General features: G+C 40.8%; 2 protein-coding genes across 2 annotated transcripts in view; both read left to right on the top strand.

Moving 5' to 3' along the window:
* LOC133987735 (uncharacterized) lies at positions 1 to 1,620 on the top strand. The gene is made up of 5 exons (XM_062427179.1): positions 1 to 133; positions 402 to 454; positions 812 to 968; positions 1,135 to 1,388; positions 1,579 to 1,620. Exons 1-5 carry the CDS (start codon positions 1 to 3, stop codon positions 1,618 to 1,620), a joined length of 639 nt encoding a protein of 212 aa, XP_062283163.1.
* Positions 1,621 to 3,862: 2,242 nt separating this feature from the next.
* The window catches only part of fgd1 (FYVE, RhoGEF and PH domain containing 1), a 36,640-nt gene continuing 27,442 nt past the window's right edge, over positions 3,863 to 13,060 (top strand). Inside the window, exon 1 of the mRNA XM_062427178.1 lies at positions 3,863 to 4,010. Within this exon, the coding sequence (XP_062283162.1) occupies positions 3,863 to 4,010 (148 nt within the window). The remainder of the gene's footprint in view (positions 4,011 to 13,060) is intronic.

Genomic DNA, 13,060 nt, shown 5'->3' with positions numbered 1-13,060 from the left:
ATGGTGTGTGTCGGAGTGTGCGTCCTGCTGTTTGTGTGTGTTCGGTACAGAGACCCGGTGCAGCAGAGTCTGCAGGTGCTGCAGCAGCTCAAGGAGACGCAGCGCAGCCTGCAGGAGGCGCTGCAGCAGGCGGGTAAGTCTGCTGAAGACTAACAGCAGAGAGTTCGGTCACAACGGCCTCTGGTGGACAGTAGAGGAACTGCAGCTGCACGCACTTCAGCTCTGACAGATTGTTATTGTATATTAATTAGTCAGATTTAATTCTCCTCTCTAATGAAGATAAACTAGGAAGGACAAAAAGGAAGAAACACATTTTTGAGGTTGATATTGATAGTTTAGTTTTTATCAGACATTCATAACAATTGGTTTTTAAAGATGTTTAACGGGACATGTGTCTGCAGAGTCTTTAGGGCAGCGGCAGGAGAAGACGGAGGAGATTCAGCAGAATGTGAAGGTGAGAACCAAAAATATAAAAATTACAGTAACATTTAAAATATAAAGTCCTTAAGTATAATTCCTGTAACATGTTGAAATCTCTGGTTGGTGGTCTGAGATCAAAGACGGGCTCTGTCCAAATCAGAAACATACAGAAAAGGCTCAAATAAACAAATTCAAATAAAGGAAAACCAGTTGCACTCACAGGAAGTTCTTGGCTACGAACTAAATCTATATTTTATTTATTTTAATGGACAAATGTCGTCCGTCTTTATAAACTGCTTTTCAGTGTCTAAAAAAAGAATCAGAGCAGGAAACACATTTTAATACACGTCAATCTGGATCTTTGACGGGTTTCAAACTACCAACTGAACAGAAAACGGAGAGAAGAAGAAGTACAAGAGTGTCGACACCAAGGTGGCGAAAAGAGGAGCTAAGAATAAAAGAAGAGGAGAAGGAGGAGGAAGAGGAGTGCAGCACACTGGTGTCTCCGACCACAGACAGTTTAGACCTGTCTCACCTCTCACACACGGGTCAGTAACTGTCTCACCTCTCTCTAGAAACATGTTTTAAATGATAATCAGTGAAGTTTTAATTAAATTATTATTATGATGAGTCTGAAATGTTCCTGAGATGTTGAACCAGCTGCTGTTCACATACATCTGGACAGTAACTATATGATACCTGTGTGCTCTGCAGGTTGGAGCACCGACAGTATGCTCAGCAGTACACTCGTCGCCTCAGCAGCCGACACCACGCTGTACGCTACCCACAATGCCTTAGTGCAGAGGCCCACTACCCACAGTGTCTCAGTGCAGAGGCCCACGACCCACAGTGCCTCAGTGCAGAGGCCCACGACCCACAATGCCTCAGTGAGTCCAGGCAGACGTCCTCGCCGCTCCTCCTCCTCTTCGTCTCCTCTGGTCTACAGCATCCTGGTGGAGGACGGACAGGTACGTCTATCTGTCTGTAGTGAGTCTGTGGAGGCTGAGCTGAATGTCCTCATAAGTACATGAACATTATTTAGATGTTTAATTTTTTATTTATTAAAAATATTCAAATGATTTTAAAACAAAACAGTCAAAATCTCTGACATTTCCTCTTTCCTCCTGTGTGTATCTTCATCTTCTTCCTCTTCATCAGCGTCGTTACAGCCTGCGCAACAGAAGATCAGAGACTCACTGAGGAAATGTAAAACTTTGTTCTGCTGTGAAATTTTTAATCAGAATATTTTATAATCAATATGAATCAATAAAGCTGTGATTTGGGTTTTAATGAGAGAAAAACGTCTCTGACATGTTTGACCTGGTGCTGAGGCCCACACACACACACACACACACGCTTGTCTTTATATCCTTGTGAGGACTCATTGATACTGATACTGAATTCCCTAGCCTCTTACTCTAACTTTAACCATCACAACTAAATGTCTAAACCCAATTCTAACCTTCACCTTAAAACCTAGTCTTAATCCTCAAATGTCCTGTTGAAGTTGAACCAAAATGTCCTCACAACACAGAAATGTCCTCACAACGCTGGTTTTTAACCGAATTTGGTCCTTTTAAGGATAGACAGACACGTGCACACACACACTGAACACCATGCTCTATTGATTAGGTCTTGAAAGTATTAGTTGAGACCATAAACTCATTAGGCAAGTGACAATAAATCAATTGAGAAGTAGGGTCACGTTCTCATAGACTTCTAACAATCGGACTTCTGTTTGGAGCCAGTGGAGTCGCCCCCTGCTGGCCATTTGAGAAAATGCAGGTTTAAATCACTTCAGCATTGGCTTCACCTTTTAGACCCTGAGCTGGGTTCCCCAAATGAGGGGAAACAATCAAAATTTTACTATTTTTAACTAATATATATTTTTTAATATGCTTTCATCTTTAATGATATGCTGTATTTTAAAAGCTTGATATATTTTCCATTGTGTCAAATCTTCATCTGAAAAGTTACTAAAGTAGAAAGTACAATATTTCCCTCTGAAATGTGGAAATATTCAAGTTAAGTAATTTAGTAGTTTCCCTCTGAGGATGAACAAAAGTTTTAAGATCTAATTTAATGTGTAGTAAAGTAAATTTGATAGAAGTTCTTCAGCTCAGAGTTGGAGCCCTCTGCTGGTTGCTTCGATCCTACAACTTTGACTTTAATCTTTTGGTTTAAACTGAGTCAGAGAATCTAAAAATGTTCCTGAGGAGAGAGAATCAGTGGAGCTCAGACTGACTGCGTCTGCAAAAGAGGAAAAATAAAAAACCCCGCTGGAATGTTTCTCCACAGTTTTCCTTTTGCTTCAAATTTCAGCCTCAAAAAACAAAAAAAAAAGAAAAGGAGAGAAAATGAGAAACAGACCACAGAGAGAGGGGGAGAAAGAAAGAAAGAGAGAGAGAGGAGAGAGAGAGGAGAGAGAGAAGGGGGGAGGGCTGGTCTGGGATCAGATGTCTGGACGGAGGAGGAGGAGTTGTGGTGTTGGTCTGCAGCTCAGATCAGATTTTCACACAAAAGCCTGAAGCTGAGCCGAGTCTGTCCGTCTCTCTCTCTCTCTCTCTCTCTCTGCCTGTGTGGACTAAACCGACCCTGGAATGAAAGAAGAAAACAGTTTTCAGGGTGAAACTGACGGAGGAGAAATCAGGAGGAGATCAAACCGGAGGAGCGCTGAGTCTGCACATTCAGGAGGAGACGTGTTGATCAGTCTGTGAAAAGTTCTTTGTCACTTTTCTTTTCCGTCCACGCTGCATCTGATCTGATCTCTGAACAGTTTGACCGACAGGAAACTGGAAACAGCTGAGCAGCAGCAGCAGCAGCAGAAGAAGAGGAGCTGATGTGTGTTTTTTCTTCTTCTCCTTCTTCTCCTTCTTCTTCTTCTTGAAGTCACAGCAGCCGAAATCCTCCGATGGACCGAATGTTTGTGTGGATCCTCTGAAGTCGGGACACGACAGCGTGGACGGAGATGGAGAGGAGAGCGTTTTTTAATGTTTTCTTAAAAGAGTGACAGAGAGAGAGAGGGGGGAAAAAAAGAAAAGATGGGAGAGAGAGAGAAGGAGGATGAAGGAGGAGACTCTGAGCTCCACATGGCTGTCTTAAAAAGAGACAAAAGCTGCAGTTTAACGTTGATGTGTGAAATGTTTCTTGAATCTTTCTGCTGGAATTAAACATTTTTGATAGATTTTTGATGATGTCAGCGTCCACGGACACAAACTGACCTCCACTCACACTCGGATTCACGTTTTTTTAACTCAAGCAGAAATCAACTTTCTCTTTTTTCAGACTGTCAGAGGAATATAAAAATGAACTGAAACACAGAGAAGGAAAAAAAACAAAAAAACCCAACTTTTCATCAGCTGCTCCGGACTCACCTTTGACCTCTGACACAGGTGAGGACTGTCCTACCTGAACAGGTGTCTCTCTCCGTGTGGGCGTCGGCATGCAGCTGAACAGACCTCGTAGCGCCCTGCTGGGGTTCAGCCTTCCTCCTCCTCCTCCACCTCCTCTTCCTCCTCCCACCTTCTCCAGTCAGTTCGGCACCATGAGGTTCTCCTACCACCTGAGCAGCAGCGCCACCTGCAGGACAGGTGAGTCGACTGCAGAGAGAAAGAGAGAGAGAGAGAGAGTGAGAGAGTGTGTGTGTGTGAGGATTGAGCAGCTTTGTGTTTGTTGTTTATGCATCAACTGTTTGCCATGCACACACACACACACACACACACACACACACACACACACACACACAGATTCATCGCTTCACTACTGTAACATCATCAGTCTCATGATGGACAGTTTTTTTTTTTAAAGTGTGAAAATGGATGCAGCAGAACCAGAAAAATATTGTCTTTGTTTATTTTAATTTCACACATTCTGCACCTACACTGATGATGAAGATGATGAAGATGATGATAACGATACTGTATATCATCTCTCATGTACAGTTGCAGCCCAAACGGTTTGTTACAGAACAAGATTGAAAACAAATGAATAAATAAAAACATGATACAATTATTATTCGTTAAGAATTATTACTATTATAGCGGTTTATAAATAATGCACAAGGGAAAAAATGAAATATGAACTTTTAAGATGATTTAAATTAAACCAAATTAAAAGTGAGATTAGAGATACTCAGATCAAAGCTGAAGCTGTTTTTTCTTCCTCTTCCTTCAGTTCGGATGTTTGAGTTTCTCTGCTCAGAGTTTGTTTTCATTCATCGGCTGAAGTTCATCTGAGTTTATTTGAAAATCAGATTTTTTTTTTAGGGCCATTCCTATGAGCGTGATTTATGACATCACAACTAAGTTTGGAGTCAATCTTTGTCCATCAGTGTTCAACTTATACAAATGTCATGTGGAAACTTGAAGCCTGAGAATGGAGGAGACCTCTCCATTCAGCAGTTTAAACACCTGAAATTAAATGTATTTACTTAAAAAACATCAGGGACACATTATTGTTTCAAGCAGAGTATTTTTTACACGTCTGCAGGAGATTTTTTAACTTTTTAAACAAAGTTAGTGGAGCAGAGATGAGGAGCTACAGAGGTCTGCTAACCTCACCCAAGCCCCTTCAGGAAGAGCGCTAGGCTTTGAAGCAAATTTTGACATAGTGGCCAAACGGTGTAATTACAACAAAACGTGACTTCTATTGTGAAAGAGACGTCTGTAAATCAGTAAAAATATTTTTTCTGAGCGTCACAAACCTGCAAAATGACTTGTTTTACTATCAGAATTGAACCCTCTTTAGACACGAAAGGGTTTAAAAACACACTGAGGTGGAAAATCTTTAATATTCTGCAGACAAAAAGTTTTATTTAACTAAAGATAAACAAGTTTCTTATCAAAGAGCTGCAGTCAATGTTCATTTTTACTGTAATCTTGATCGTTCCTGTGTTTTAGTCGTCTAACCTTTTAATCAATTTTGAAAAAAAGAAATCTTTTTACAAACGTGGGTTTTGTGGGATTATTCGTCCGTTGATAAAGTTGCAGCAGTCAGCAGGTTTTTCTTCCACTTCCTCTTCTGTCTCCTCGTCTCTCTCTGTACAATTCACTAAAAACACGTCTTTGCTTCAATTTGAGCCAAACAAAGAAAATCTGTCTTGTTTTTTTTCTTCCTCTTGGGTCTCTCTTTTGTGGCTTTGTTTGCTTTAAAATGAGTCTGAACACCAGTCTGACGTCTCGTTGGCTGTTTTTTAAAGGACAAGTCCGCAATTTTTCAGTCTTTTTAGCATCAAATTCCCTCTTAGTGTTTCCCTGTTGAGCTGTGGTGGAAGTATAGTAACAAAAATATAATGGTCAGTATGAACAGGAACTGTGAACTCGACCTTTAAGTCTGCAATGAAAGTGACAACATGGCTGCCTGCTGAACAAAACACTTAAAGACTTTTAACGACCTGCTTCCAAAAACTCTTTGTAGTTATTTATTTTATTAGAAAATGAACTGTGTGGTTTAGTTTGATGATGATGTAACTCAATGAAATGTCCCCAAAAGTGACGTGTGTGTGTGTGTGTGTGTGTGTGTGTGTGTGTGTGTGTGTGTGTGTGTGTGTGTGTGTGTGTGTGTGTGTGTGTGTGTGTGTGTGTGTGTGTGTGTGTGTGTGTGTGTGTGTGTGTGTGTGTGTGTGTGTGTGTGTGTGTGTGTGTGGCTAGCTAAAGGTCAGAGACATTCAGTTCATTACATTAAACTGAATCTAATTACATCTGTCGCTCTCAGTCTTTGTCTCTCGAGTTTCATCCAAATGAAGTTTAAAAAAATGTCCAAACTAGATTTATGGAGAATGTTTAAAAAGAAAAAAAAAGTTGTGAATGTTTGTTTCCGTCCGCACGCTGCTGTCGGACAGGTCACATGATGTTCAGCATCAATGAGTGAGAAGAAGAAGAAGGAGGAAAAAAAGAAAAACCTGTCATGTGATGCTGTTTTCAGATGAATCCAATAACGTGTGTGTGTGTGTGTGTGTGTGTGTGTGTGTGTGTGTGTGTAGATGTTCAGGTGATGTAACACAGAAGTCAAACAGTTGTGTAGTGAAGCGGGAGGAAGTCCCTGCATGAGTCTGACAGTCAGCCTCTGATGGACGTCTTCATGTTTTGTTTAAATAACAGTGAAAAAAACACACAAAGAATGATGGCGTAAAAATGGATTAATCAATAGTCAAAGTTTCTGATTAATATTCTGTTGATCCTCTCGGTCTGATGTGGATCAAACTGTAAACACGTATCTATAAAAACAGTTTTTATCGTGTTTTCAGGGCAATTATTGTCATTATGGATTACTTTGTCACTTATTTTCTCAATTAATCAATTAGTTTTAGTCCAGAAAATGTTGATAAAAGTCCAAGATGTTGTCTTTAAATGTCTCGTTTTGTCCACAACTCAAAAAATATTCAGTTTAATGTGATATGAGATGAAAGAAACGGGAAAATATTCACATTTAAGAAGCTGGAATCAGAGAATTTAGACTCAAAACAATTAATCAATTATCAAAACTAGTAGGTTAATTAGCCCAATTTAATAGCTGGTAACTAATTGATTAATTGACTAATCATTTATCATCATCAGCAGCAGCGCAAAAAGATGGAGAACTGTGAAGCTGACGAGCCTGCGGACGTAAAAAAAACAACTGAAGGAATGAAGTAAACTACGACTCCCAAGATGCATTTCAGCAGGAAATGTGTGCCGCTAAACTGCAGATTCAAATAATTCAAGTTTCAGAATTCCGGATCCGTTTTTGGGTGAATTCAGTTACCGTGGCAACAGTGACATGTGTGAGTGTTGGTATTAGATCTGAACCTGAGAGTTGAGTCTCTGATTTTGCCTCTCCGATGAACAAAAAAACCCCAAAAAGCCAGAAAAATGTAATAAAATAATGAGTAATAAAATAAATGAAAATGCAGATGGGATATACCATTAAATAAACACTGATCAGGATCATTTTCCACCATTTTCCACCATTTTCTGGACCAAAAAAATCGATTAAGTAAGAAAATAATTACATTAATCGAGTATAAAATGTTAATAATAACCTTGTAACCACAGTAGAAATGAAGTTTAGTCACGAGTTTATTCTGAGCTCCGACTGTTTTCCGTCATATCACATTCCACTCTGTGAATAATCGCTCCGTCTCACGATTATTTTCATTAAATTGAGCAACAAATTGAAGAAGAGGCTGATGTGAGGTTAACTGAATTGTGAATGTTGGAACTGAAGCAGATTTGACTCGGTGTGTGTGTGTGTGTGTCTGTGTGTGTGTGTCTGTGTGTGTGTGTGTGTGTGTGTGTGTGTTTCCCCCCACGCTGCTTCTGTAAATAAAATGTGTTATTAGTCATTGAGCTTCCTGTTGCAGCAGTCAGACACATAAACAGGCAGGAATACAGAATGTAGTTTTATATTAAATGTTAATGATTTGATTACAATAAAAAATAAATATGTCACTTGATATTTTCATCTGCCGGAGGGGCCACGAGGGAAACATTATACTTTCTACTCCACTACATTTATTTGACAGCTTTAGTTACTTTTCAGATGAAGATTTGACACAATGGATAATATAACAAGCTTTTAAAATATAACACATTGTTAAAGATGAAACCAAAAAGCAGTGTGTAGTCGGCTCACATTTCAGATGTCTATGAGTTGTTAACAGCTCCACCAAATAGTGATTTTTCCCTCTAAACTTCTCACATGCTTTCATTTCAATAAATGTTCAAATGATCAAATATTTCACCAAAAATCAAAGATTAGAGAAAAAGTCCAAACACTGAAAACACATTTGTGTATCAGAACTTGTTTTTCTTCTTTCCTCTCCCATTAATCATCTCACCACCCCTCACATTTATCTGCTGACCCTTTGGAGGGGCCCCACCCCTAGGTTGGGAACCACTGGACTAAACTAGCTAACTGTATATAAAGTAGTGTAAACTAGCTCCACCTCCAGCAGCTACAACAGTAACATGCTGCTCTAACACTGATGCTTCACTATTAATAATCTAATGATGTCATATATAATAATATATCAGTCAGAGGACCAAACCACTACTTTTACTGTAATACCGCATACTACATCGCTCATAATACTGCAGTACTTTTACTGTAATACTGCATACTACATCGCTCATAATACTGCAGTACTTTTACTGTAATACTGCATACTACATCACTCATAATACTGCAGTACTTTTACTGTAATACTGCATACTACATCGCTCATAATACTGCAGTACTTTTACTGTAATACTGCATACTACATCACTCATAATACTGCAGTACTTTTACTGTAATACTGCATACTACATCACTCATAATACTGCAGTACTTTTACTGTAATACTGCATACTACATCGCTCATAATACTGCAGTACTTTTACTGTAATACTGCATACTACATCACTCATAATACTGCAGTACTTTTACTGTAATACTGCATACTACATCACTCATAATACTGCAGTACTTTTACTTTCGAGCTAACATTAGCCACATAGCTATCATGCCATCATCTGACCACAGGTAACCAGCTGAACCACAACACCTGCAGCTGGTTGAGCTTCGTTATAACATCACGGTTTTACTCTATGCAGATTTACACATCACTTAATTAAAACTACTTGTTACCTAGTTACATATTTTAGTGAGTCTGAAAAACATAGATTTATTTTTGGAGTTATGCAGATAGAAATAAAACAGTCACAGCTACGTTCATGAAGGTCTGGAAGTTGACTTTATTTTATCTTTTGGCTCCTTTAACTGTTATTCTTGTAAGATATCTTGTGGCTGGTGATGCTACAGTCACAGTTTTTGTATGACTGATTGTGTGTGTGTGTGTGTGTGTGTGTGTGTGTGTGTGTGTGTGTGTGTGTGTGTGTGTGTGTGTGTGTGTGTGTGTGTGTGTGTGTGTGTGTGTGTGTGTGTGTGTGTGTGTGTGTGTGTGTGTGTGTGTACACTGTATTAGTATTAGTCAGTGTGTGAGTGTTCAGTTTAATATTTAGTTGTTTTGAGAGGGAAACCACAGACAACGTGGCAGACGGACACAGACACACACACACACAGAGAGGGGGTCAGTTTGTATCCTTTCTGACAGATTTTTTTTATAAATGGGAAAATGAAGGAATGACAGAAGAGGAGCGGAGCAGCTGTTGTCTCCATTAAAACGGTTACGGTTGTGGGCTGCATGTCGAACTTTTGGTGTGAACGTCTGATAACAGATTTATATCCACACACATTCTTTCTGAGATTTTAATGTGGTTGTTTCCTCTGTGAGCTCTCAGCTGGTGAGCAGTAAAACACAAAATACAACTTGGATCATTGATGTTGTAACAGGAAGAAGAACTAAAACTCATGTCTATGTGTTTAACCTTCATGTCGTCCTCCCGGGTCAAATTGACCCCGTCTGTTATGACTGGTCCTTCTTTCCTCCCTTCCTTCCTTCTGTCTTTACTCCCTCCCTCCTTCTCTCTTTCCTCCCCCCTACCTTCGTTCCTTCCTTCTTTCCCCTGTCCTTCTTTCCTTCCTTCCTCCCTTCTTTCCTCCTTCCTTCCTCCCTCCTTTCCTTCCTTCTTCCTTCCTCCCTCCCACCTTTCCTTCCGTCTTCTTTCCTCCTTCCTTTCCTTCATTCTTGCTCCTTTCTTTCCTTCTTCCTCCCTTCCTTCCTTCCTTCCTTCCTCCCTCCTTTCCTTCCGTCTTCCTTCCTTCCTCCCTCCTTTCCTTCCTTCTTCCTCCCTTCCTTCCTCCTTACTTTCCTTCTTCCTTCCTCCCTCCTTTCCTTCCGTCTTCCTTCCTTCCTCCCTCCTTTTCCTCCCGCCTTCCTTCCTTCCTTCCTCCCTCCTTACTTCCATCTTCCTTCCTTCCTTCCATCCTTCCACCCTCCTTTCCTTCCTCCCTCCCTTCCTTCCTTTCTTCCCCTTTCCTTCCTTCTTCCTCCCTCCCTTCCTTCATCCCTCTTTCTTTCCTTCTTCCTCCCTTCCTTCCTTGACTCGAGGACAACAGGAGGGTTAAGGACAGAGCTGGACTCAGGATTAGTATAAAGACTGGAGGCAGAGAATCTAAAGCTCACTAATGAACTCTTATCTCACTTATCCGACTGGAACTATTTATTTATTTCTTCCTGTTGGTTTCCCATCGACCGTGCAACTTTTGTCCTCCCGGGTCAAAATGACCTAGACGGCAACAGGAGGGTTAAATAGTTTTGTTTTATTTTGAGGATTTGACTAGTTTTTAGTTTCGTTTTTATTTAATTCATTTAGTTTTTTAGGTTTTAAGAGGAAAGCTTTGATTTGTAGAAGCTAAAAAAGGATGAAAGATGAAAGAATGCATGACACCAAATATGGTTTTACCAAGTCATTGTGTGTTCCTCCCACAGACCAAGAACATGCAGCTGAGGTTAATTGGTCGCTGTGTATCGCCCGTAGGTGTGAATGTGAGTGTGAACGGTTGTCTGTCTCCATAAATTAGCCCTATGATGGATGGGCGACCTGTCCAAGGTGTAACCCGCTTCTCACCCCAATGACAGCTGGGATTGGCTCCATCCCTCCCGCCCTGCAAACCCTCTGTAGGATAAGCGGTTTGGAAAATGAATGAATGAACGTTTATTAAAAGATATCATATTGTGCAATAAGCCATTTTATTAATTTACTCTTTAACCATGTCACACAGAACGCTGGAGTTAGTGTGATCGGGGGGCAAATTGCTTTTAGGATGTAGGAAATGGTGTTTATTGATTATTTTATCATTGCAATTTTGCACAATTTGTGAATTATGTTATTGATTTTAATGTATTATATGTTCCATGTACATGCCTGCAGGGACTACAGGCGGAAAATAGCAACCTACTAAAACCTGGTGCAATTCATTTCTACTTGTTTTGTACAAGGTTAATGTTTTATTGCACACTGTCCCCGTTTAAATACAATAAAAATGACAAATTATAAACTATTAATGAAGCAGAGCTCAGGAATTATCACCTGGAGCTTAACCCTCCTGTTGTCCTCAAGTCAAGGAAGGAAGGGAGGAAGAAGGAAGGAAAGGAGGGAGGAAGAAGGAAAGGAAGGGAAGGAAGGAAGGGAGGGAGGGAGGAGGAAGAAGGAAGGAAAGGAGGGAGGGAAGGAGGGAGGGAAGGAGGGAGGGAGGGAGGGAGGGAGGGAGGAAGGAAGGAAGGGAGGAAGGAAGGTAGAAGGAAGGAAAGGAAGGAGGAAGGGAAGGAAGGAGGAAGGGAGGAAGAAGGGAGGAAGGAAGGAAGGAAGGAAGAAGGAAGGAAGAAGGAAGGACAGAGGAAAGAAGGAAGGGAGGAAGAAGGAAGGAAAGGAGGAAGGAGGGAAGGAAGGATGGGAGGAAGAAGTAAGGTAAGGAGGGAGGGAGGGAGGGAGGGAGGAAGGAAGAAGGAAGGTAGGAGGGAGGGAGGAAAGAAGGAAGGAAGGAGGGAGGGAGAAAGGAAAGGGGAAGGAAGGAAAGAAAGAAGGACAGAGGAAAGAAGGAAGGGAGGAAGGTAGGGGGGAGGAAAGAAAGAGAGAAGGAGGGAGGGAAGGAAATAAGGAGGGAGGGAGGAAGGAAGGACAGAAGGAAGGAAGAAAGGGGGATGGAGGGAGGAAAGAGAGAGGAAGGAAAGAAAGAGAGGGAGGGAGGGAAGAAGGAAGGACAGACGGAAAGAAGGAAGGGAGGAAGAAGTAACAGTCAAAACAGACGGGGTCAATTTGACCCGGGAGGACGACACGAAGGTTAAATCAAAAGCCAGACTTTAAAAGGTCTGCGACAATTAAAACTAAACTTCATCGTAGTTTTTATTTAGTTTTTTATTTTTCCACTGCTAGTTTTAGTTTTCATTAGCTATAATAACCCTGGCAGTGACTGGAACTACTTCTTCTTGTAGAGCTGGTCAGGTGGATGGATACAGGTTGTTGTGGAGGGGTTTGGTTGTTGGACTCCTGTGAACGAGGAATGCGGTCATTGATAATGTTATTAGTTCCGTGGTCGTGTCGGGTTTCAGCAGCTTTTAATAAGCGGCGTGTCGATCAGGTGTCGGGTCGAACATCAGCCGCACGGAGCCGCACGCGTGCACAAAATCACACATGACACTTTTTACATGTAACTTGGGTGAAACCTGTGTGTCTGTATGATCTGATTTTATATATAAAATACCCCCGAAGTGTTGTAATGAGAACGTGTCCTGTGAAGTGAAGTGAGGTCAGCTGAACACCCCCCCCCCCCTCTATCTCCCAGCATGCCGTGCAGCAGGACATGTAGATATGAGCTGATATGAATGAAGGGCCGAAGGTTAAAAATAGACGACAGATTCAGTTTCTGGACAGGAATGATAAACCTGAGAGTGTGTGTGTCTCTACTGTTGTTGCTACTGTAACTACTGTTTCTACTGTAACTATGGTTACTACTGTAACTACTGTAACTCCTGCTTCTACTGTAACTACTGTAATTACGGTAACTACTGTAACTACTGTTGCTACTGTAACTATGGTTTCTACTGTTTCTACTGTTTCTGTTTCTACTGTTTCTGTTTGTACTGTTTCTACTGTTGTTGCTACTGTAACTACTTTTTATACTGTTTCTACTGTAACTACTGTTTCTACTGTAACTACTGTTTCTACTGTTTCTACTGTAACTACTGTTTCTACTGTAACTACTGTTTCTACTGTTTCTA

Source organism: Scomber scombrus, chromosome 10, assembly GCF_963691925.1.
Source record: "Scomber scombrus chromosome 10, fScoSco1.1, whole genome shotgun sequence".
Lineage (NCBI taxonomy): Eukaryota > Metazoa > Chordata > Actinopteri > Scombriformes > Scombridae > Scomber > Scomber scombrus.
The sequence above is the reverse complement of the archived record's forward strand: the minus strand, read 5'-3'. Positions and strand labels throughout refer to the sequence as shown.

Coding starts and splice junctions, on each gene's coding strand:
- LOC133987735 (XM_062427179.1), top strand. CDS start 1: ATGGTGTGTGTCGGAGTGTGCGTCCTGCTGTTTGTGTGTGTTCGGTAC. Junction 455..811: donor AGATTCAGCAGAATGTGAAG/GTGAGAACCAAA, acceptor CCAACTGAACAG/AAAACGGAGAGAAGAAGAAG. Junction 1,389..1,578: donor TCCTGGTGGAGGACGGACAG/GTACGTCTATCT, acceptor CCTCTTCATCAG/CGTCGTTACAGCCTGCGCAA.